Source organism: Dendrobium catenatum, unplaced genomic scaffold (assembly GCF_001605985.2).
Source record: "Dendrobium catenatum unplaced genomic scaffold, ASM160598v2 fragScaff_scaffold_1391, whole genome shotgun sequence".
Lineage (NCBI taxonomy): Eukaryota > Viridiplantae > Streptophyta > Magnoliopsida > Asparagales > Orchidaceae > Dendrobium > Dendrobium catenatum.
Genome location: NW_021319853.1, coordinates 263,036 through 288,430, shown reverse-complemented (window position 1 = coordinate 288,430; position 25,395 = coordinate 263,036). Strand labels below are relative to the sequence as shown.

The 25,395-nt window shown below is 36.8% G+C and overlaps 2 protein-coding genes across 3 annotated transcripts; one reads left to right on the top strand and one right to left on the bottom strand.

Annotated features, from left to right (window-relative positions):
• Positions 1 to 727: 727 nt before the first annotated feature.
• Positions 728 to 20,803, top strand: LOC114580903 (soluble inorganic pyrophosphatase 1). Its single transcript, XM_028699774.1, has 10 exons — positions 728 to 922; positions 6,568 to 6,709; positions 6,826 to 6,854; positions 7,619 to 7,684; positions 7,782 to 7,889; positions 7,997 to 8,062; positions 8,174 to 8,294; positions 8,610 to 8,692; positions 11,587 to 11,592; positions 20,777 to 20,803. Exons 1-10 carry the CDS (start codon positions 743 to 745, stop codon positions 20,786 to 20,788), a joined length of 813 nt encoding a protein of 270 aa, XP_028555607.1. The 5' UTR covers positions 728 to 742; the 3' UTR covers positions 20,789 to 20,803.
• Positions 18,644 to 23,644, bottom strand: LOC110098327 (40S ribosomal protein S15a). Of its 2 annotated transcripts, none has more exons than XM_020825137.2 (4): positions 23,554 to 23,644; positions 19,340 to 19,483; positions 19,098 to 19,258; positions 18,644 to 19,007 (listed from the first exon to the last, which is right to left on the bottom strand). In XM_020825137.2, the coding sequence occupies exons 2-4, from the start codon at positions 19,470 to 19,472 to the stop codon at positions 18,909 to 18,911; spliced, it is 393 nt and encodes a 130-aa protein (XP_020680796.1). In that variant the 5' UTR covers positions 19,473 to 19,483; positions 23,554 to 23,644; the 3' UTR covers positions 18,644 to 18,908. The 2 variants fall into 2 exon arrangements, with proteins under 2 accessions (XP_020680796.1, XP_028555608.1); XM_028699775.1 differs by lacking the exon at positions 23,554 to 23,644 and adding an exon at positions 21,797 to 21,842.
• Positions 23,645 to 25,395: the final 1,751 nt, after the last annotated feature.

The following is a 25,395-nucleotide window of genomic DNA, read 5'->3' as shown; positions in this document are numbered from 1 at the left end:
TCAGTTGTCCTTCTCACTAAAGAAAACCTACCAATTTGGTCTACGGACAAAAGGAGTTTCGCCAGCCTTAACGGAAGACGTCGCCACCACGCCATTCTCGATGGTCCCCCACAGATGAACTTTTATTAGGTCCAGTGTAAGGACGTAGAGGAAGGTTCGGTCGGAGTTAAAATCCCGCCAAAAAACTCGGTATTTACTCGGTATTTACTCGGTAATGCTATGTATTATTTGATAATAACGAGGAATACCGCTCTGTGAAGACTAATACCGAATTATACCGAGGTATACCGAGCAATACCGAGTTGTACCGAGTTTTAAACTCTAGGAAAAACTCGGTACAAGTTTTATATAACTCGGTATTGCTCGGTATAGCTCGGTATAACTCGGTATTGCGTTTTCACGTGATGGTATTCATCGTTATTATTTGGAATTGCTCAGTATTTACTCGATATTTCTCATTTTTTGGCGCGATTTGAAAGTGAAGACGTAATAATTGTTCCACAGATCGAGTCTCTACCGTCCAATCCGATCCTAGTACCGTCTCTGAGATATTTGGACAATCGATCAGACGCACTGGTGTTTGTAAGAAAATCAATGAATCTTCTTTTATATCTATTGGATTAGTTTCAAAAGTCGTGCAATTACCTTTTCATCTTTAGACGTGGGAAGCATACCCTCTCACGACCACGTAGTGCCACGTGTACACGACTCCATTTTGGTGTTTTGGATATTCGCGCAGTTGATGCTTTCTCTCGCTTGCATACGGCAAGGATCGGGGATCGACCAGCGTTGTAACTTTGTACCTTTAAATAGGGGGGAAGAAGCGGGAACGCAAGCTGAGCCCGATCACCGATTCAGTTCTTTTTCTCCGCTAACCTCGTCATCTAGGGTTTCTTACCCATCGACTGCTTGTAGATTCGAGGTTCGATCTTTTTTTTTCTCTTATTGTTGTTGTTGTTGTTCTTCTTCTTCTTCTTCTTCTTTTTGGTTCGTTCTCGTGGATCTAGCGTAGTTTCTAACATAGTTTCTATTCGTGAGGCCTTTTCTGGCGTTTTTGGTATAGTCTAAAGATCTCGCGCTTTATGGTTCATGTTAATGATTTGCGAGAATCTTTTTCGTGTAATTGGAGCTAGAGTTCATTCATTGTACTTATGCTTTAGCATTGAACAAACACATTAGGGATCTAGGATATACAACTGTCTCATTCTGCTTTGGAAGCTTTATTATTGTTTTTTTCTTATAGTTAAATCGATCTAGATTCCGTAGTTCTGGATGATGGTTCTGCATAATGGTTTTTTAAGTTTGCGCTTTGATTCCCCCTTTTTTTTGTAGTGGATTTGTTTTTTTTTTTTTTGGGGTAATTCGAATATCATTTGTATTAAATTGCATGTTAAACTGGCCATGTTCTATTTTAAATTCTCCGAGATTTCGCATTCCCTTCAAATCGTTTCTTTTGGAATGTGGATTGCCCATGTTTTAGAACATTCGAAATACAAACGATCTTTGAATGAGCAAATGATAGCAATGCTAGCCATTATTTCGATGGGCAATGTGGACTTCTTTTCCTTACAAGCCCCAGGGTAGTTGTATAGCTTATAAGCTAGAACTTGGGGACTAATCGTGTTTTTCTCTTTCTATATCCAACATCTTTTTCTACCCTTCACCTGCACTTTGTTGGTATTTTCCACTGTCAGCTGCTTATGTGGGTCGGGTTTCTACTTGAGGATGGACTAATTGTTATATTTAATTTGTAGCACCTTTATGACAAGGTGAATCAATAAATATCTTAACTCGTTGAATCTATTTTCTATGTTAATGGACATATGCAAGCATGCATATATGTATAACAAATGATAAGATGGGATGAGTTGGATTAACCTGACTCCAACTAGATTACAATGGTAAATAGGTTTCTCTTAGCTGGAAAAAAATCGTATCAATTCTAATATTGTAAGACATTTGTTCAAAATAAGAAAAAATTTGTTTGAAATTACGTGGCTTACAGATTTGATATATCTCTCGAAGAAACTCCTTATATTATACTGTGTTTTTTTTTTTTTTAACATCATGTGCTTTATATAGAATGTTTTCTTATTTTAAGCAATTTTCTTTCAATTCTGGTATAATTTATTATCTAGATATCCATATACAATTTTTTCTCACTTAGCCAAGCCCGATCTATCCTATGGCCAAAATTACTCTATAGGAACGTTTAGGATCAAACAAGTATGGAGGTAAAATCTATTCTTTATATAGTAGCTATCCTCCTATTACAAGCTAGAATTTCAACCTATAACCAATTGATCAATCGGTTAAAATCTGGCCTAGATGTTGTGAATCCACAACATCCAAAATTTTGTGAATCCACAAAATCAGACATTTACTTAGAAATTGATTAGTGAGTTGTTGTTGGTTAGTTTGTGATAGTCTTGTTTTCTACAAATACTCATAGTTAGGGAGGATGAGGTTATGACATGAATGAATAATTCCCTTGGCCCCCAATATGCTCTTCATTTATTACTTAATTTTTGGAATTTTGAGCAACTTGAAATGCTCAATAGCATATAGGATCTTATAAATGATTTTCTTGTTGATATATCATTGAAAGTACCCTATTCCATGTACAATTATTATGTTGATAAAACAAATCTATATCTTTCTCAATTCCATTGCATTGAAGAAGTGCTTTCCGTCATCCCTACGAGTCTTCAATCGCGATCACCAATTTCTTATTTTTGTATAGTTTGCATCATCCTTGCTTTTTTATATATTCATCTTTGGATTTCAAGAAACTTCCTTGTCCATGAAACCTTTTCTTTCATTACCTCACCATTTCTACATGCAAATGTCACTATTCAAATCTAATTTCTAATTGTTGTAGTGTCCAAGAGATCTTCTCTTTCGGACTTCCGATGCCACCCCAAATCAATCTTCTCCAAGTTTGTCTTCTTTAGTTACGATGCAAGTATGATTTGTCACCTCTTTATGCACTGATGCTTAATCTGGCTCGCAACTCCAAGCCTTTCCTTCACTATATATATTTTCTCCGGCTATAATTTACCGCTGCTTTGCTCCATCACTACTAGAAATCACTCATGGTCAGAGCTTGATCTAAAGACATTGTGCACTTTGTGGAACCCTACCAAGCTCGTTTTGAGCCTGCCTTTGCTCTCTTTCAAAACCCACTAACTGCTTCTTCGCATTTGACTAGATTCTGCGACAAACTCCCTTCTCCGTTCTCATATTCCTTGCAGATCCGTCTTTGAGATTCACCATTCGTTGTTGGATCTTCTACAATTCCCATTATGTCTTGTTGATATATTTTCTCATGCCAGTAAAACCCCTAATTTATTCTTCTAGCATCCCACTGGAAGGTCGTAGCAATTTCTTACGACTTTATATGTTGTCAAGTACACAATGACTCACTTGAGTAAGTGATGTAGAACGGGAAAACGGCTTTGCTAGGGACAAATCTCCTCTCCGAATTTTGAGAACACTTTCAGCTTTTGTTCCCCAAAACCTGAGAGAATTCAGATTTCCTCTTATTTGTCTTGCTTAGACCTCTTGAGATGAATGAAGGTGATGCTCTAGAGAATAATCGAAGAGAAGAAGTTTCTCTGATAATTTTGTTGGTGAGAGAGCCCAAAACCCAAACCTGAAATACGTTTCAGGTTTCTGTGAAAGAGGAGTTTGGAGAAAACAAAGAAAAAAAAGAACAAGACAAGGGGCAAGAGGGAGTTCGGCCAGCAGCAGAGAGGCTTGGACAATTCCTTCCAAAGTGAATTGCTACAATTGTGGAGAAATTTCCAATGGCCAGCAATAATGGGAAGGCAGGCGGCGTGATATTGAGGAGTTAGGAAAATTTTATTATTTCCTAAACCAAGGCTGTAATTTAGGAATAGATTTAGGAAATTGGCTTAGGTAAATTTCGGCCAGGGAGTTGGAATTAGAAATATTCCAATGAGTAAGGAAAAGGAAATAGGAGAGAAATCCCAATCCCAACTCAATGGAAGGAGGCCGGCATTATGGGTATCCAAGGGGAGCTATTAATGAGAGCAATTACAGCTTCCTAAGTTGGTTTAGATTTAGGAAAGATTTAATTCAAATCCTCTTGAATTTAAAGTTCAAAATTAGATCTGAATCAAATACTCTCCTACAATAGAAGAGCTAATTTAGGAAATATTTTGAATTCAAATTTGAATGAATTTGAATCACAAATTAATTCCAATTGATCCCAACCGAAATTAGGAAACAAAATAAGAGAAACAACGGGATGGGCCCGGCGGCTAAAGGGGCTAATTAAACTCGATTTGAATTTCATTGAATTTGAAATTCAAATTGAGTTAATTAAGAAACTTTCCTAAAATAGACTATTTAAATTAGGAAAGATTTTGAAAATTCGCAGTGATAAATTTTGAATTTCAAAACTTTCCCACATTCAATTTAATCTAAAATAGGAAATAAAATTGGATGGGGGAAAAGGAGGGGAGTGGTCGGCGGCTAGGAAGATGAGGGGGCCGGCGGTTGTGGTCTTTGCCGGTGGCCAATTGGGGACGGATGGAAGGTGGCCGAGGCTATGGAGAATTTTTAGTAGGCTTGGTGTATGGAGGAAGTTGGGGGAAATTTGGTGGAGTTGATGTGACGAGGACGAATGATGGAAGGTGGCGAGGGAAGACGAAAATACAAAGACGGTAAAGAAAACAAAAACCAAAGATAGAGGATAAAACGAAAGAGAGAAAACAAAAATCGAAGATAAAACGAAAGATAGAAGATAAGAACCGCGAGCCTCGGACTCTTCTGACGACTGACGGGTGATCCGATTGCCCTTCTCCAAGGGACTTCAAATCACGAGCCCGGACCCATCCTGTGGCTGGTGACAACTTCGATTCCTTCCCATAGGAATCTCACTCTCGTTCTCTCCCAAGAACAAAGAACACAAGTGTGGAAAACACAAAATTTTCATATACAATTAACCATCCTCTTACAATAGCTTAAGGCCCTATATATAGGCCATAACATGAGAAAATAAAAAATTACAAAAATGCCCCTTGTGCCATAACACTCAAATAAACTAACCTAGGGGTAAAACAGGAAATAACATAAAATAATAACTAAAATTCATAAAATAAATTTTAAATAACAATTTAGAGCCGTCGATTTATGACGCCTCCTGTGATAGATGCGTCAGATCTTCGTACCGATGTCCGCATCAGTAAGTGTGGCCGAATGGATGGTCATCATTTCCATTGAATTTTTCTGTATTATTTCTTAAACCTTGATGGCAAGGCCATTGTAAGTGGGTGAGTAATGTTGTGATGAGTAGTCTATAATATTAGACATTTTGTTAGAAGCTATTTAGCAGTAGTTAGTTTGAGACTTTGAGTTAACCTTGTATCCTATTAATACTTTTAGTTAGGTTGATGAGAATATAAAATAAATGAATAATTTTTCTGTCTTATCAATTCTTTTTTTCTTTTCTAATTTTTTTAGTGTTAAGCATCTCGAAATGCTCAAATAGATTCTTGGATAAAACATGTATTAAGCAAATCGCCATCTTTAAATTGCCTTATCCCTATTACTTGAACTTAATGTTCTTTCCTTCTTCCGTTTCAGTGTTCTTTCATAAAAGTACAGGCATGCATTCAAGTTTGATTACCGTTATGATTCAAATTTCGTAAAACTATGTAGTGAAATTGGTAGGAATTGAATGCGAAAAGCCTTGCAATAGATGGCAAGTTTTGTCGAGGTTTTTTACTTCTGGATCCACACTAAATATGAGAAATGCTTTCTAGACCAACTAATTGATAAAAAAAAGATATCTGCATCTAGTGGGATGGTAACAAGTGTATTATCGAGCACGCTGCCTTCCATTTTTCATCGTTGCATTAGGGTAGAGGATTTAGGTAGTAATAAAACTTTTATTATGATTAAATATTGTTTGCATTCTTTATAGTTATAGCAAGTCGTAATCATGAATATATTCCAAAAGGGTCTCTATTACCAACTATGCTCGATGCTTCATTTCAACGCAGAATTTTTCCATTTTTAAGCAGAGTAATTAGTATCACGTAAAAAAATGGCATCAAATTAGAAAATAAGAACTCAGCAAGTTTAAAACTAGTATTGCCTGGAAAGTAAATGTGGTTTAGTAGTTTGATCACAAGAAAAAAGACCTATATCTTTCAAGCAAAATAATTACTTAGGATTATTTCAATTTTTTGTGATGAAAGCACGCCAGCTGGCCTCAAGAAGTTGGGATGAAACTAATGAAGATATGATCTAGAGTGTTTTTGTGATGAAAATTCCTGACTCTTATATATGTGCAGCTGTATTCTGCATGAGCAAGAATCTAATTGATATTGTGGGCGTTCCTCAGAATCTCTTTGACCAATATTGTTTTTGTAAAACTTCAAGGCCCTCTTAAGCTGCATGCTTGGTTCATTTATTTTGTTACTTAACTTTATCTATGGCTTGCCGAAATTCTATTTCCAATTTGTGTTAATGAATCTGGAACCTCTGTTGTTTGGTTGACGGGATAACTAACAGCTGTTGTAATTCTTTTATTAGCCACTGTCAATGGATCCCATTAATGAATTACCAATTACTTCATCGAAGTCTCTTCACAACCATCCTCCACTAAATGAAAGGATACTGTCATCCCTGTCTAGAAGGTCTGTTGCTGCTCACCCCTGGCACGACCTTGAGATAGGTACTAATGTTTATTCTTCTTCTTTTTTCTTTTTCAATTGGTATAGTTTTTCCCTTCATTCAACACTTTGAATACTTGAATTATTTTTTAATCCACGATAATTCCCTCTTATGCAGGTCCTGGCGCTCCACAAATTTTTAATTGCGTAAGTCTGTGAGCCTCTGTGGACTCTGCATAAATCTGAATTTGATATTTCATTATTCCATCATCACTGTCTTGATCCAACTTCTGGATACAACTTTTTATATTGGAAGTATTTCACTTCTATTTAATTGCTAGTAAGGTTCCATGCTAATCTTTATCTGAGTCTTGCGCTTAGAAACTTACAGAGATGACCTTTGAAGGCTATCCGTCTTGGCTCTGAGTTAAAGAAGATATTTGCTGTTACTTTTGTTGGGAAATAAAAGTAGCTAAATACAAACACAAATAGGAAATTAAAATAAAATAAAAAGAAGATCATCTCTGTTATGTCACAAAAAATTTACTAAGGTTAACCCAATTGAATTTACTCAGGTTATCCCAATTGGTTGGTGGTTGTTGTAAATATCACTATTGATTGAAGGGCATAACAACTCTGATTTTTATAATGAGAAAATTTAAGTCAGGTGGAAAATTATATACAATTTTTAAAATGTTCTTAATGAAATAAATACCTTTTGACCTTACCTTAAGGTCAATCTACGCCAAGTCTGGGGAGAAGAATTTCCACAACTTGACAACTTCTAGTCCAAATGGGTTTCTAATTTATTATACATTGTGATGCTTTATTTTTTATTCAAAAAAATCCTGAGAAGTTTCTATGCGTCCTCATGTGTGCTTGTTGAATGATATATTTTACCTTTTGGATTTGTATCTATTTGTAATTTCCTTGCTCAGGATCATTCAACCTTAATTTTCTAATTTCTGCAGGTTGTGGAGATTGGAAAAGGGAGTAAGGTGAAGTATGAACTCGACAAAAGGACTGGGCTGATAAAGGTAAACCAGGAAGTCCTCTAAAATAGTCAACTCCCTTCACTCAAAAATAAGAAAATAAAGTTGAAAAGAAAAAGGAATTGTGCCTCCTCTTGTGCAGGTAGATCGTGTTCTTTACTCATCGGTGGTGTACCCCCACAACTATGGTTTCATTCCACGAACGCTCTGTGAAGACAATGACCCTCTGGATGTTCTGGTTCTCATGCAGGTATGCTATTAGGAAAATGTATTTTTCATTTGTATAATATATGTTGAAATTATCCTATGCTTACAAGGATTCTTCATGTGGATTATTCCTGATTCTTCTTTGAACAGGAGCCAATCCTCCCAGGATGTTTCCTTCGTGCAAAAGCCATAGGCCTCATGCCTATGATTGATCAGGTTTTATTTTATTTTTTCTCATATGCAAATCAAACTTATATCATCTTGATTCTAAAATTTTGCCGTGATTGGTAAAGCTGCTGATTTGGTATATGCGTTGTTCAAAAACAGGGAGAAAAGGATGATAAAATAATTGCTGTTTGTGCCGATGATCCTGAATATAGACATTATACAGACATCAAGGAGCTCCCACCTCATCGCTTGGCTGAAATCAGGCGCTTCTTCGAAGATTGTATCCTCAAAATTTAGCTAATTTGCATATACTATGTTTTCTTTGCTATTCCTCGTCTTTCATATTTATAGTATATTTGAAATTTTTAGCTTAGCAAGTAGTAGTAATAATGGCTCTTCACTTGTAATGAATATTTACAGATATATAAACAGACTGGATCTAAACCTTTGCTGTTAATAATGGTGATTGATATCACTCTGATTAGTTTGATGTATCTCCGTACATTAAGTAGTATGTGAATTTTATTCTTCATGTACGATTACTTATTCTTTTCTAGTCTCTAACATGAGTACTTCCTTGACCCTAATCAATCAGACAAGAAAAATGAAAACAAAGAGGTTGCTGTGAATGACTTCCTGTCTGCCACCTCCGCTTATGACGCGATACAGCACTCCATGTATGATATTTCTTTCAGTCTATACTCTAATTTTTCATACGTTGACTATTTAATAATATTTGCATGGGGTCTATATATATATATATAGTGAGAGCTCTGCTAGGGTTTTTTCTCCCTAGCCTTCCTTCCCGCCACCCTCTTCTTCGGTTCTTCCCGCCGCCGTGTGGGGAGGGGTTTTCTCCCCTCCCCTCTCTTCCCTTTCCCATGGATTCCTCCTTTCATGAGAATTTTCCTCCTTTGCCAGGAGCGGCTCGCGCTCCTTTGCAGGTTTTCCCTAATCCTGCGGGGTTAAACTTCGCCTCCAACTTAACCAAGGATGATCCTGTCGCTGGGAACTTCAACCTCTCCTTTGTCCCTCCTGTGAGTAAGATCCCTTTTTCTGCTGCTGAACTTGCTGTGGGAGTTCCCGACTGGAGCTCCTCTCTTGTTGGGTACTCCATAGGACCGCGTCCGACTTACCTTAGTCTTCTCAATGCTGTGAAGAAGGCATGGAATCCTAAGGGAACTGTGGAGCTTTTGTCTCTAAACGACGGGTTCTTTCTTTTCAAGTTCTCCTCACCTGAAGACTACCAGGTGGCTTGGTCGGGGGGTCCCTGGTTCTTTTTTGGCCGGCCTTTCATCCTTCAGAAATGGACAACCAAGTTCAAACCGATACGAGATGAGTTCTCTTCCATTCCTCTGTGGATTAAAATTGTTGATTTGCCTCTAGTTGTTTGGAATCCTGCTGGGATTTCTAAAATTGCTAGTTTTGTTGGACATCCTTTGGCTGTAGACGCCCTTACTGCAAGGAAAACCCGTCTTACTTTTGCTAGAGTGTGTGTTCTGGTCTCTAACACTTCCACTCTTCCGGACGAGATCCCTATTTCGCTGGATGGGGACGATGTTAATCTGAAAGTGCTTTACGATTGGAAGCCGTCATCTTGTTCTGGCTGTGGATCGATTGTCCACCCTTCCTCCCTTTGCCACATTAACCCTCAACCCAAAGTTATTCAGACTCGCGGAAGGAGCTCTTCTCGAGCTCGGCCCTCCAGGCCTCCTCCTCCGGTTAGTAGACCTCCTCTACCGCAACCACCCCCTCCTTCTACTACACCTGCCAACCCGGTTAGCACCAACACCATTAACCCACCTCTCATTCCCCAGATTCCCCAGATTCCCCCTCCCCCTGCTTCTGAACCGAATCTACCTCTAAATCCTCCTTCGCTACCTGGGACGCAGCTTCTTCCCTCTGCTCCTCCTGGGTCGCAGCCCTTGATTAATATCCCGAACCTGAACTCCCCTACTGAGGAAGTTTCCTCCTCTGACAATTGCCCCTTTGTCACCAACATAGCCTCTTCTTCGGCTTTCGTCCCCCAATACCCTCCTTCTCCTGGACCGTCTGCATTACCTGCTAACCCTCCGGTTTCTTCTCCTAACCGGTTTGCTATACTGCAGCCAGAAAATGAAGCAGATCCTTCGGATGAAGACCCACCCACACCCACCACCCAACAACCCAACCAGCCTGATTCCACCTCTAATTCCAAGTCTGGAAATAACCCTCCTAAACAGCCCAAAGTGCAAAATGCCCCCAAAGGAAAGAATGCTAAGAAGACTAGGTCTTCTAATTCTTCTCGCAAATGACCCACTGCCCTTTTGGTTGCTGGAACGTCCGGGGATTTAACTCCCCCGATAGAGTTCTGGCTTGCAAACAAATGGTCGTTAAGCATCATCTTGACCTGTTCTGTATCTTGGAAGCAAAGGTTCCTCTGGACTCTGTATCTGATCCTTGGTTCTTAAATTCGCATAGAATTTTTGATGAAGAAGCTAGCTGTCATAACTTTGGATGCTCTTCCCCGGGAAGGATTTGGATAAAATGGAACTCCAAAAATATATCCTTCTCCCCGATTCTTACCACGTCCCAGCTCATTCATGGGACTGCCATTTCTACTTCTATGCCTAATGTCATGATTTCTGTGATTTATGCCGCTAACTCTCCCTCTGAGAGAACCTCTCTGTGGCAAAACTTACTTCAAATTGCCTCCACCATTTCTTCCCCATGGATCATCCTGGGGGATTTTAACTGTTGCCGGTTCATTGAGGAGAAGTCTGGTGGGATTCCTCTGCATCACAGTCGTTTGCAGGAGATGAATTCTTGGATTTTCAGTGCTGGGGTGTTAGATCTTCCTTCCACTGGTCTGTTTTTCACGTGGAACAATCACAGGGCTGAGGACCCCATTCATATTAAACTGGATCGTGCTATGGTTAACACAACATGGTTGGACTGTTTCCCTAACTCTTTTTATAAGGTGCTTGCACCTTCTTGCTCGGATCACTCTCCTTTGCTGATCCTTCCGGGGTCCTCTCCCAACGTGCTTGCTCGGTTTCAATTTAAGAACTTTATGCTCAATCTGGATGATTTTTGGGACGGTCTGATTACTGTCTTTGCCTCTCAGAATTCTGGCAGCCCGATTTCGGCTCTCTACTCCAAACTCCATTCTCTCAAGGATCTCATCAAGAGAAAAAATTGGTCTAATTCCTCTTTTATATCCAATAAAATTAATGAGATTTCAGCTGCTCAATCACAATGCTTGGCTCAACTCCAGCTCTCCCCCCTTGACCATAACCTTAATGTAACCCTTCATAACATTAATGCTGCTATTGACCGGCTTCATAAGGCCTGGAGTTCCTGGGTGATTCAAAGGGCTAAAGCAAACTGGCTTACTAGGGGTGAAGATGATTTGGGGTTTCTTTTTGCTAGAATCAAATCCAGAAAAGCTTATTGCCAGATTAAGGAACTTATCACTGAGGAGGGGCATTTTCACTCCACTGAAACTATTGCCAGGGCGGCGGTTAATTTTTTTCAAAAATTATATAACACCCCCACTTCCCCCTCCCATGGGGCATGCCCTCTTCCAATTGGATCTTCTATCCCTGCCCATATGGTTGCCCCTCTCATTTTCCCGGTGTTTGACATTGAAATTTATAATGTGGTGTTAGCTGGTTCTTCCTCTAAGGCTCCGGGGCCGGATGGTTTCACTTTTGAATTTTATAAAGAGGCTTGGCACATTATTGGGGGTCACGTTTGTCGGGCTATTAAACATTTCTTCTCCACTGGTTCTCTTCCTAGGGGTGCTAAGGCTACTGCTATTGCCTTAATTCCTAAGGGCTCCCATGCTTCTAACATATTGGACTATAGACCTATCTCTCTTTGCAACGTGTTTTATAAAATTATAGCAAAGATTCTCTCTAATAGGATGAAAGAGGTTATGCCTCATATTATACACAATAGCCAGACTGGCTTCATTAAGCAAAGAATGTCTACGGATAACATTGTGCTAGCCTCTGAAATTCTTTGTGAGTTTAACAGTAAACAAGGGGAGAAATATTTTTGTGCTAAGCTGGACATTAGGAAAGCCTTTGACACAGTTTCCCGGAATTTCCTCCTCCAAAGACTTTCTGATAAAGGCTTTCCCCCGTTATTTGTTAGCTGGATTAAGGGGTGTATTGAAGATGTTTACTTTTCTGTGGCTATCAATGGGGGACTTGAAGGTTTTTTTCCCTCTTCCTCGGGCTTAAGGCAAGGATGCCCTTTATCTCCTTTGCTCTTCTCTGTGGTGATGGATGCTTTCTCATGTGGACTTAATGATAGCAATTTTTATGGGATCACTTGTGATGGTTTTACGGTTAACCATCTTCTTTATGCTGATGACATTCTTGTCTTTGGGAAGGCCTCTCTCCTTAATGCCAGCACTCTTCATAATGCCTTAACTTCTTTTGGTTTGCATTCTGGCCTGATGGTTAATAATGCTAAATGCTCTATTTTGTTCTCTAATAATAACCCTCAAGCGAATGAGATCATCCATCTACTGGGGTTTACCCATACTGAGAGCATCCTTACTTACCTTGGAATTCCCATCTCTCCAAAAAAGCTTAAAACTACTCACTTCCAACCACTACTGAGTAGGCTATCTACTCTACTTGATGGTTGGAAAGTCAAATTCTTGTCTTTTGCAGGTAGAATTCAGTTTCTCAAATTTACTATTACAAATACTGTGGCTTATTGGATAAGGGGGACGGTTCTGCCTAAAGGGGTTTGCAAAAATATTGAAAAAATGTGTGCCAAGTTCCTTTTTCATGGTACACACTCGGGCAAGAAACTTCATCTCATTGCTTGGCATCAAACTTGCCTACCCAAGAGGCTGGGAGGGCTCGGCCTGTCCTCTATTGCTTCCCTTTCTTTTGCGTTTGGTTGCACTTTTATTTGGAGGTTCTATAATTCTAATAGTTTGGCAACTGGTTGGTTTAAGCACAAATTTTTGTCTCCCTGGAAGCCCTTTGGTACCAAAGTTTCAAAATTTTGGAAGGTGATTTCTATGACTGCTCATAGGATTAAGGAAAAATTGAATTTTCATGTGGTTGCAGAAAACTGTAATTTTTCTGCACTTTGGGATCCTTGGTGCCAGGGCACTTCTATGACTGATTTGGTTCAACCGGAATTTTTCAGTGGGTGGTTGTGTGATTTTATTGTTAATGGTAGTTGGTCTGTGCCTCCTCAGCTGGGCCTGGAGGCTAACAGACGTATTTCTAATATTCCCATTCTTCCACAGTCGCACCCCCTTCTTTCTTGGAATCCTACTGGGAACCCAACCTTCAACACTTTCTATAAGTATTTTTTTGATAATTTTGAAGATGTTCCCTGGTACAAATATATTTGGCATTCTCATTATGCTTTACGTTTTTCGGCTTATACGTGGATGGCTTTGCTGGATGGGCTTAAAACAGCTGATGTTTTAGCTAAAAGAAACATTTTAATCCCTACTACTTGCTCTTTCTGTAGGAGGGAGGATGAATCGGTTTCTCACTGTTTCTTTCAGTGTGATTATTCTTTTGCTGTCATCTCTACTCTTATACCTGCATTGCGCTCCTTTCTGCTTCATCCCACGTTGCTACAGGTTTTTGAATTTTTTGATGGGATTCACAATCTGAGGAGTTTTGAGAAGAATTTCTGTTATTTTGTTATATGTTGCTCTCTGTATCACCTGTGGAGAGAACGAAATGAGAGAAGATATGGGAATGATGAGAATGACGTTGCTGCCTCTGTTAAGAAAATCTCTCATGCCATTGCTGCTAAAACTGAATCCTGGAAGCATATTGATCGGATTAAGCAGATGTTCTCTTTCTGCTTTATGGACCACTGATGTTATGATGCCTTCCAGGTTTTTTTATCGGATGGGTTTTTTGGTGGAGAATTCTGTTCTCCATAACCGGACGATGATGAGTAGAACTAGCAATCTTCGTGATGATGGTCTCTTCCCTTGGATGGCCTGCTGGGAGCTTCGGTTCTTCTTGTTAGCTGATTTTCTTTTGACTGATATGGATGCTGGGAGATTGTTATTTTTTGGGTTGCTTCCCAGTTTTTCGGCCCTGTGGTTTCTCTATTTTGAACCCGGATGCTTCTTTTGGGCAACCAGGGAGGAGTGGTTTTTCGGGTTGCCTGTTTTGATAAGCACTTGTTGCTTTTTTCTGTTAGTTCTGTATACCTGAGTCCGGTTTAATTTTTGGTCTCTTCTCTTTTTGTTAGTTGTATTTGAGGGTCTTTTTTATGCCCTCCTTTTCTTCCCCACTGGTTGGGATGTTGTTCTTTTTGTAATGCTTTAGTTATTAATATACGGGCTACGGCCCCAAAATTCCCCAAAAAAAACTAACACAATGATTGGGAGCTGAGGGAAGAAAGGAACGGCTCTGAGGAGAGGAGATAAATTATGGGGGAAATACATACCACTTTATATTACTCTATTTACATATTTAACACCTAAAACTTTAATATTACATATATACCACCTTATATTATTTTAATATCAAATATGTCACCCATATTTCATTCCCGCCACCTATATATTTGATTCCTACCACCCATATTTGATATGAAAATGAACTATGGGTGGTATGAATGTAATATTAAAATTTTAGGTGTTAGATATGTAAATAGAGTAGTATATAGTGGTATGTATGCAAATCTCCCATAAATTATTTAGGTTCATTTTTCATGATTGCGAGTTGTAATAGAGAAAAGAAAATGATTCTTTCTTCTCTTGATTGAGAGTTGAAATACGAGTACGCATGTGCTTAGATTTTTGTTGTTATGGTTAAGGAACGTAAAAGTATTTGGTGTGGTATTATAGCATGAGAAAATATTTTGGTGTAGAGGATACAAAGTGATTAAATCTCCTTTCTCATACACTTAAGCTTTAAAAAAATTGACAAGTGTATCAGGCCCAACTTTGGCTTCCCTTTAATCAACATTCCTTAACAAATGGCATCAAAGCAAAAGGTCTGCTAGGATCATGTGGTTCATGCATTTTGTGACTCCATTGGGTTTTTTGTGTCTTTTATTATGGTTGAATGATGTTTAATGACAGATGATTCTCATGACAGCTCCATATGATTTAATGAGATTTGGTTGTACACTCGATGATATTAAAAAGATCATCATTTGAGGGGTAATGAGTTTTTTTCCCATATTTCAATGGCAATTAGCAGGCAACTGTTCTACTTAGGGTTACAGGAGGTTACAGACTCTGAAATAAAAGGCCTGATAAAATTGGGGATGTTTGTAGCGATTGCATACTATATCATTTATAGAAATATATCTTTTTTGAGCAATCTCTGGCCTGGGATTTACCTTTTCGTTTTACAGTTTTACTACACAAAAGGGTTCTCTTGTTTATGTTTCTCCTCATTTCTATCAATTTTTGGACGAGCATTTTTTTCTCTCCATCCCCTTTGGATTTGGGGATTTTAAGATTAGAGGTGTCAATATTTACTCCAACTAGAAATTGACTCAAATCCGATCCGAAGTTTTTTGTGTTCAAGTCAATTTGTTTATAATACAAGTTGGGATTGAGATTTCAACACATTTATCAAATAGGGTTGGGTTCGGATTGATCAGAAAATCTTAAATGACTTGGATTTGCACACATGCTTGAGATTCATGAACGCTTGCAGCCCTCTCGCTCTCCGCATTGCATGTGCACAGGTTGTGCTCGCATCCACACCCAAACGGCCAGGCCCGCATTGCGCTCGTATTGCGCTCGCCGCTTCCACGCACCATGCTCGCCCAACTCTCACGCGTGCACGCCCGGACTTGCTCGCCACATCCTAGTTGTTTGGACCCATATAACCCAGCGAGTTCAGTGAAGGTCAGACCGTTTAGACTCGGGTCAATTCCGGGTTCTACCGAAATACCCATCTTGACACCCCTATTTAAGATTGTCTAACAAATTTTTTTTTTTTTTATCATTTGGGTAAGTTTTCAAAATTTTATTTTGTTATTTGAATGAAGATGAATTATTTAAGGTGATCTGTAAGATTGGGGTTTGTTTAGCTATTGATAATCTTATTGCCTCAAATCTTGGTTTAGCTTCACCAAACGTATGTGTTCATGTATCTTTTTCATTTCCTATACCAAGGTTTAAAATTGCGCAATTGGGTATTAAGTCGTTTTTTGTTTGTGAGGCGATTCGTAAGTCTCAATGTGTTTTGAGGTGTAAGTTTCAAAATCTTAAAATTGCGTGAAGTCAAAATAAAAGTTAAAGGTGATTTTTTATATAATATTCAAATAGTATGTTAAAAGATGACATCTTAACTTTCTATTGAAATATGAAGTAATAAATTTACATGCATATGAAACTAAAAATTGTATAAGATGTAAAATGTTAAATGAAAAATGATGTGAAATAGAATTGAAATCCAAATATTACTCGAGCAAAATAATATAAAATATATAAATTACATAAAATTATCATATAATATCAAGTTTAGCTCTTATGGCGGTCGAGGCGAGGCGTGCACTAAAGTGGGTCCATCCAAGATCGAGGCGTAAGTCTCATAAAAAAAGCTAGAGGCATAAATCTCGATGCATTTTTTAGTGGAATTGCGCTATGGTGGGCCTCAAGGCGAGGCTCATATTGTGTAATTTTAAACAATGTCCTATACTCAATTTTATTCTTGGTTAATGACACTAAGATGCTCAGGAGATCATGATTGAGAGCAAAACTTTTAGCACATTTGCCCATGATGGAGTCAGTCATGTTGTTTCTCTCGGCTGCAGGCCTTTCATACTTCAAAATTTCAACCTTCTTGATAAAGGATAAGTTGACGCAGAAGATGGTTTTTTTATGCTTGATGCTCAAAATGCTATTTACTGAAATTTTGGATCTGTTACGGTTTGTGGTTCATGTTGTTAGCTGCCAATTTTTATGATGGGTTCTTTTTTCTTTATTGAAATTTTGGATATGTTGCTTACTTGCTTGCCTTTTTTAGCTTCATTTTGACGGTTTGTCTGCTCACGAAAGAATATTTTGAAGTTTTATGGTTGGAACATTTTCTTGACTCGGTGCTTCTACTCATGGTGTTGGTTGATGAAGTTTGCACCCAGCGTAAAACATTTCTGGAAGGTTTTCACTTCGCTGTCCCATTGGTTGAGGTCCTTCTGTCTGGTGCAAAAGTCTTGATTTTAATTTCGGTAGGCCTTGATTTTAATATCAGGAAAGCTAATTTCATCATTATGATTAAATCCCACCTCCAACTTTTCATCTCCAATCAAATATTCCTTGCATGCGTTGCTCCTGATATGCACTCCAGACTTGCATCACGATGTGATGAAGTTGACAGCAAAAATTTAAAACCAAATAAAAAAAGAAAAAGAAAAAGTTTGTGAACCGAAAAAGAAAGGGGGAGAGAAGCATATACTGAGTAGATTCATCCCCACCTCATGGGTGCGAACTATGTCCCACAGGCAGCAAAAACTTCTATTCCCTTTCTTCTATGTCTATAAAACTTGGATCCACTTGTTCAATAAGATGCCTTCTCCTTCCTCCCACATGTAGAAAAGCTTCCCAGCTTGGCTTCATGGCAATAGCCATGGCCTGTTGCAGGCCTTCGCTGCAGTACAGGTGAGGAATAAAAAGCTGAAGCTGTGCTGCTATTATGCAGCAGGGCAACTTAGAAACTTTGGCAAACGGAATGTGATTTTTCAACAGCTTAATGTCCTTTCTTGATCAGTCACTGTTTCAGTTTGTATATCACACCAAAACAGAATTTGCTGTTGCGGCGGTGATGAACCAGCTGACATGTTATCTTCTTTGAATAATAAGAAACAAGGCAAGGCTCTTGTTTGTTGTCAGTTTGCTAAGTCATACCATCTTTGAGCACTTCAGCTAGCTTTTAATATTATGCATGAGATTGGAAGTAAAACTTCAATTTATATTGTTGATGTGTTGTTGTTATAAGCGTTTTTCATTAAAACTGTAATAAATATGAATTTGATTGCCATTGGAAAGACATACAGTCAAATAGAATAACAACTTATTTGCAGTGTCAAAGAGAATGAAGGATTGTATCAAAAGTAAATTTAAATTATATATGATAAGCATAAAGCATTGATCCAGGATTTTATCTCTTTATATTGTCTATGCAGGTGTTTGCAAAAATTTTTATAAAAGAAACAACTTTATATAATAAAAGCGTGGTAGCTTTACGAAATTATTCTTCAACTTTTACACAACAACAATAACATCAACATAAATCCTTTGTCCCACTACATGGGGTTGGCTATATGGATTCTTTTTCTCCATTGTGTATTGTTAAAACTCAAATTTTCGTTTAAATCTAATAAAGAAATAAAATTTCTAATATTTTTTAACAAAGTATTTTTAGGTCAATCTCTACCTTTCTTAACATAAGTCAAATTTAATACGTCTACTATCCTAACCGGGTCATCGGAAAGCCGTCGTTTAATGTGACCAAATCATCTAGGGCGATACTCTCTAATCTTATCTTCCACTCGAGCTACTCCAACCTTTTCACGTATATGCTCATTTCACACAAAATATATATATATATATATACCCTCATAATAGGTTATCAATTTGTATAAAAAATACAGCCCTGCAAAAAGTTTAGCCGAAGACAAAAGAAGCCAAATGGACTTGAAATTTATGAGCAAAGGCAAGTCACGCTTCAACTGTCAGCTAACATTTGAGAATAAATGCCCAATGTTTCTGATACTAAATTGTATGCAAGAAAACACAAGAAAAAGAAATTCAAAATCAAACAGGTTTACTTGGGTGGTAAAGTTTGAGGATTACCAGCAATGATAGAAATTAAAAAAAAAAAATCCAAAATAGCTAGAATTCTTGTAATCAACTGGCAACTCAGCTTGATATTTATTTCAAACAAATTTAGTAAAAGAAGCCAAGCACTTTTCCACCAACATTCTTCCTCCTCGCTTCCTCGTGGTCCATGATACCAGCAGAAGTAGTCAAGACTATGTAACCAAACTGCCATTTTTTTTTATCACAACACATAATTTCATCAGCACTATCGAAATAGATACATATATAGGTTTATCACCAAAGAAGCTAACCTACCTGTCTTGAGGGAAGCAATCTAGCAGTCCAGGGTTCAATATCCTTGACACCAACATCAAATCGAGGACTAATAACCCCACATTTGTTCAATCTACCATTCAGTTCAACCACAATTTTCCCAGATCTGTGATCATCTACATATTCAAACTCACCAATGTATCCTGCAAGTAAATGGAAGCAGGTTAGGTAGTAAAGTACCGGCACGCAGAGTACCATAACCATGTCAATGACATGGAACTAACCATGCTTCTGCATGACCAAGAGGAACTTGATGATCACTTTTGATGATGGTCTGATCTTAACCTGTCGCTTCCCACGTTTCTCAGCATTATACATGCTCTTCAGAGCATCATTCAAAACACTTACTCTCACCATGCTTTAAAAACCTGAAAACGACATAACAATCAAGCGATCTCTAAACAACACTGTATAAATCTCAACGAGAGATTTTATACAAGTTACAATATTGATCATTACAATGTTACAACATAAAAAAAATACATAAAATTTATAAACTTTTTAAACTTTCTTCTTCAAATTGCAACAAGGTTGAGAACAAATATTGCAACACTGAGTCATATCATCACCATTATCTTTTGCTTTGTCAAGTTTAACTGGGGTCAGTTTTTATAAATCGTAAATAAAAATAATATTTAATGTTTTTAATAAGAAATAAGACGGGTATACAACTAATTATCTGTGGCCATGTAAAGACATGGTCATAACATCGTAGCAATGAAAATATAGCTAATAATGTGAATTTAGTAATCACACTATGGACAACGTATAAGCACAGATACACACGAAAAGCTTGTTAGAGGAAAAAGAGGCGCACTAGTTTCTTAGAAAAATGCACTGCATCACGGAACAACCATCTAGAGTTGAATCTAAAATTCATAACGCCAGAATCTATCACGATCAATCTCCAAAAGAGCATCACTTATATTAAAACTGGACCAATCTGCAAAAATACTAACATCTGTTAACTTGTTGTCAACAGCAAGCCGCTCCGTTCTCTTTAAAATAGAATAATCACTTTTAATGTATCTTATAATACAATCAAATAATATCCTTGAATCTTACACAAAGTTTGCTTTTATCATGATTAGAATTAGATCTCATCTCAGTAGATCTCACCCTAACCATCCATCCCTATACAAGATTATCATCCCATGTATTCTCAAGTTTAGCAATCACATCTTTAAAGTGAATTATTGACGTCCTCTAACATGATGACATCTCAACCATACAACATAAAGTCACAAAAAACATTTTCAAGAATGAGATAAATAGCATAGTAGCAAAAAAGCTTAATGTTCATCAATGACCACATCAATATTCCACTAATAATGAAAATAAGTTAATTCATATGTGAGTTCATAAGTATAACCTTTTTTAACATTTACATATGTAAACCTTACAAAATGTAATTCAAATAGAATCTCTGCAAGTAATAGAATTTGTTGGAGAGGATTTTGATCATACATAAAGACTCCGGTTTGAGACACAAGACCTTCACAGTTGTTTCTTCCAAGACCTTCATCAAGCCACATCAACCAAAATACAACAGAATCACCAAGTGAAAATTTACATCAATTTCTATTTTCTTCTTCACTTATTTTTCCTACATATTGGTACACCCATGACTGCCTCAACAAGTCCTTGATGGACTAGAACACTATGCAACTTAATTCCCCAAAGTGCAAAACTCTATAAACCATCAAGCTTCTTGAACCAAACTTCATAACTATCATATTACTAGTTAACCTTACTCTAATACCACTTGCTTGAACAAAAAATTTTTTTTTTTTTAATGTATCAACTACAGAGCAAATATGATGAACCACAAAACAATTAGAAAAAAAAATCAATCACACAAAAGAACATCAAGATTTGTGTGATTCAGTTTAGAAAAGCTAGCATCTATACTAAAATGGAGTATATAAAATAATTGGCCTTAATATCTTCTTGTATGCCCTAAGAAAACAATTTACAAATCACCAGTATATATATAGATATATATATAATTCATCTTCCTATGTTACCACAAGGTACACAGCATCTACATCTTGGATGTGAACTAGATGTTAAAGGTCCTCGTCAACTGTCGAAGCAAACATATATTAGCATCCTTTTATCAATGGAAACAACTTATCTGAGATTTAGTCAAATTTGGTAACCAACTCATTGTGATTTAGCTAACAAATTTGTTTTAGATATAAACAATAATTTATCTCATCTTTTACTCCCAAACAAGCTTCATAAAATCATGATGAGGAAGTTAACTCAAGAAATCAAAATAATAATAGTAATCCCCACCAATATGCTGCTAAATTCTTGAGGTATTATAATTGATTGAACGGGATGGTGCGACTTGTTTAAAAATTAGCAATAAAGTATGCTATAAGCACTCACAACATTTTCGATAAGATGCAGATACTAGGTTCTCACCCTATTTAGTAGAATGAGGAATGGCATTTATTGCAATGATTGGTCCCAAACTAATTTAATTATAAGGACCAAAATCCACATTCAAAAGGGTAGAGAAGGATTAGATGGGTTTAGGAATTAGACAAAATGCTTTTATTTAAAAATAAATAAAAGTTAAATTCAGGCTTCATTTTCTCATTTTAGAATATTTTTTCCTCTTTGATTTAAACTTTGAATTGTTCTAGTTGTCTTCTCATTTCAGGTTTTACCTTGTTCTTGTTGTGGACTAAGTTCCTTCTATGACTTTCTTTTTTGCTAAACAGCATGCCAATTTTTATTTTCTGCAGTTGTAAGTTGTAAGAAATAGTTAGGACTTCTCTTCCATGCTATTTTGCACAATATATCATTGCTTTCTATAACTAGTTTGTTGTCTTACATCAAATAAGAAACATAATCCTTTACAAGTTCTAGCTGAGTATTCAGCATCAACAAAATAAAGCAACAACCGAAAATTTTAACAATCAACAGCTATGCCACAATGATGAGCATTGTACCTACAATATCGTAGCACCTGCAACAGTTGGTTATAGTTCCAAGTCATTCGTTGTACTCTAGCACTAGAGATCTTTGATTGGAAGAATTAGAGACATTAGGTTATTTTGTAGAGTTCTTGATTGAATTTACTCAAAATTCAGGACTTTAAATAAGCAATTACATAAGGGATAAGATCTAATATACTCCTTAAAAAAAAAAGAGAAAACATTATCTATAAATATCAAATTAGCCATTGTATGGAGCATTGTAACTACAATGCCGAAACACCTGCAACTGTTTGCTATAGTACCAAGTCATTCGTTGTACCCTGAAACTAGAACCTTTGATTGGAAAAATTAGAGACAATAGGTTATTTTGTAGAGTTATTGATTGAATTTACACAAAATTCAGGCCTTTATAAAGCCATTAACATAAAGGATAAATATCTAATCCGATCCTAAAAAACTCCAAAAATAAGAGAAAACATTATCTATAAGTATGTAATTAGACAAATTTAAAGTAGGAGATAATTACACAAAAAATGTCATAGATTGAAACTAAATACTAATGCAAGCTTATCCAAAACAAGTTTATAAATTACGAATTCATCCTTATCTTATTATAACTTGGGTTTTTATCCAATGATATAATTTCCAAAGCCTTGATCTCCCTCATATAATGCCCATTCACAATTTAATCACATCTACAGACTCCTGGTTATGTTATCTATGATCTCACTGTTATAATCCAAGAATCACCATTCTCAATGGTTTCAACAAAAAAATAACAAAAATTAGAATCACTTATCCCGATCTCTTGACACCTCCACAATTTTATGAACAAATTGTGAGGGTAGGTCTTGTGAACTTCTTAGTGTATCATTGAGTTGACCATTCCAATCTCCATATCAAGCAATCAAAACCTAGACGGGGTTTATAGGTCTAATTTGGATATATTTTCCTAAGTGTTAAATTTTAATGTTCAATGGATAAAAAGAAATCAAGAACAAATTGCAATAATATAAAGGATTTCCATTTTGCATGTACTTGCAAGGGGCGTGAAAGTTGCAACCATGTGGCAACAAATGAAACTTTTATTAAGAGGATAATGATTCAAATGCCAAAAAATAATAATAATAATAATAATTTTTCCATCGCAAATGACTAAGCGTATATCTGATTTGAAAAACCTTGCAACCTTTAAAAATGTTAAAATAACAAGAAAAAAATAATTAAAATTCATGACAACTTAATTCATTCTAAAGTAGAAAACGCTATAAATCATTCCCTGGACAGGATTCAGTGAGATCGAATAAGAAGATGAAAGCCTGTATAGCTGTATTGTGATGCTGTTGTCTTGGAAAACGTGGGAACGAGTATGAAAATAGTTTTTTTCTTCTCGAAGAAGAAAGATAAAAGCAGCGTTAAATATGAAACAAACAGATCGATACAGACTCGTGGCACGAAATTGAAGCGGAAGAATAGAGGATCACCTGCGACTCGATGGGAGGAGAACAGTAGGTTCGGTGAAATGCGGCGATGCAAAAACCCTAACAAGAAACGAGGTCGCAGGTGATGATAAATTGATAATAACCCAAAACTAATTCACACTTAAATGAGTTAATTATGCTTAACTTATAATTATCGTTATATATATCTCTTTCATGTTTGCTTCATTCTAGTGTGTCAAAATATGGATTTGGGTCGAATTCGGAATTGATTTGGGTTCCATTTAGGTGATCCGAATCATACCATATTTTATAAATGGGTAAAAAAATTCATACTCTGATCCGACCTACTGGATTACTGGGTTGACCTAACCAAATCCCATGTTAACCTAACCCAATCAGAACAAAAATGCTATAACGAGCTTGGGCGCTGACATGAGTGCAAAGGGGGCGTGGCGAGTGCTGGGGAGGGCAAGGTGCTAATGCAGTGTGGACGGGAGCGCTAGAGAGTGAACCCGACATGCGCTGGAGCCGGCATGAGAGTGTTACAGCGCGGGAGGGTTGCAGGCGGTCGCGACGGCTAGATCCGGGTCAATTCAGGTCACCTTCGGGTTTTCGGGTCAACCTGACCCCGTATGACAAGCATGTTGATCCAAACCTAGAATTTTTTAATGTCGGGTCCGGATCATGTCAAATATTGACACCCCTACTTCAGTCATAATTATTTGTTTTCTAACTACCTTAGGTCATGGATTAAAATTAAGGGGATTTATATAATTGCACTCAAAGATTTATAACTTCATTATTTGTATAATAATAATATTTTTAAGGAAGTTAATGAAACCCTCAACCACAAAGGTAAAATTGTGAAGGTCGAGATGAGATATAGAGGTGTAAAAGATTCGAGCCGAGCTCAAGTCACACAGGCTTTTGCTAGAACTTGATTAATTAACCAAGTTCGAGTTGGCTCATGAGCTTGCTCTTTTATTATGAAAGAGAGAAAATATTTATTGTTTCTTGCAATTATTGTAAAAAAAATTGTGAATTTTGTGAAATTAAAATAAAATTAATGAAAAATTACTTAGGAGTTGTTTGGTTTGTTAAAAATGGAGTATAGTGTGGAAGAATTATAGTGTATTTGAAATACTTTGGAGTTATTTGAATGAGTATAAAATAAATGCATGCTTTATATTTTTTTTGGTTTGGCTTGAAACAAATTGAATGTAAAGTTCAAAATGATGGAGGTAGGTGCAACCGACGGTGGTAGGAGGGGGGCGGTGGTGTTTAGGTGACCGACAGTGGTCAGCGGTGTCTTGCAGAAGGTGGTGGTGTAATAATCCATATTTTGACTCAATGAAATATTTTTTTAGAGTAGTTGTGATATGATTGTATATATTTAGAGTACTATACACGATTTTTATAAATGCATACATGTGTATATATTAATATTTTGATTGATAGGTTTATTTTTGCTGTTATTTATATTGATAAAATAAATTAAGTAAATTTAGTTATAATATATTAAAAGATAAAAGAATAATTCTTTTAAATTATATTATAGGGCATCACAAACTTGGTATTTGAGCTATAGAAATTGATTGTTAGTCATGTAGTCTTGGCAGATTAAGGTGTATTATTTTGCATAAATAATTGAATGTCATGTGATAGAATGAACTGCATGATTATGTTTTTTTCAACGAATTTCGATATGAGTTTTAATAGTACAAATTTTTTTATATCGATTTTATGTCTAAATTCTTAAAAGAAAAGTGGAGGAAAATATTTTTTAAGGTGGTAGATTGTAATAAAACATATTTTGACCCAATCAAATATTTTTTGTTGTTGTTGTGACATGATTGTATAGAAAGTGTGTAGTTTATATGATTT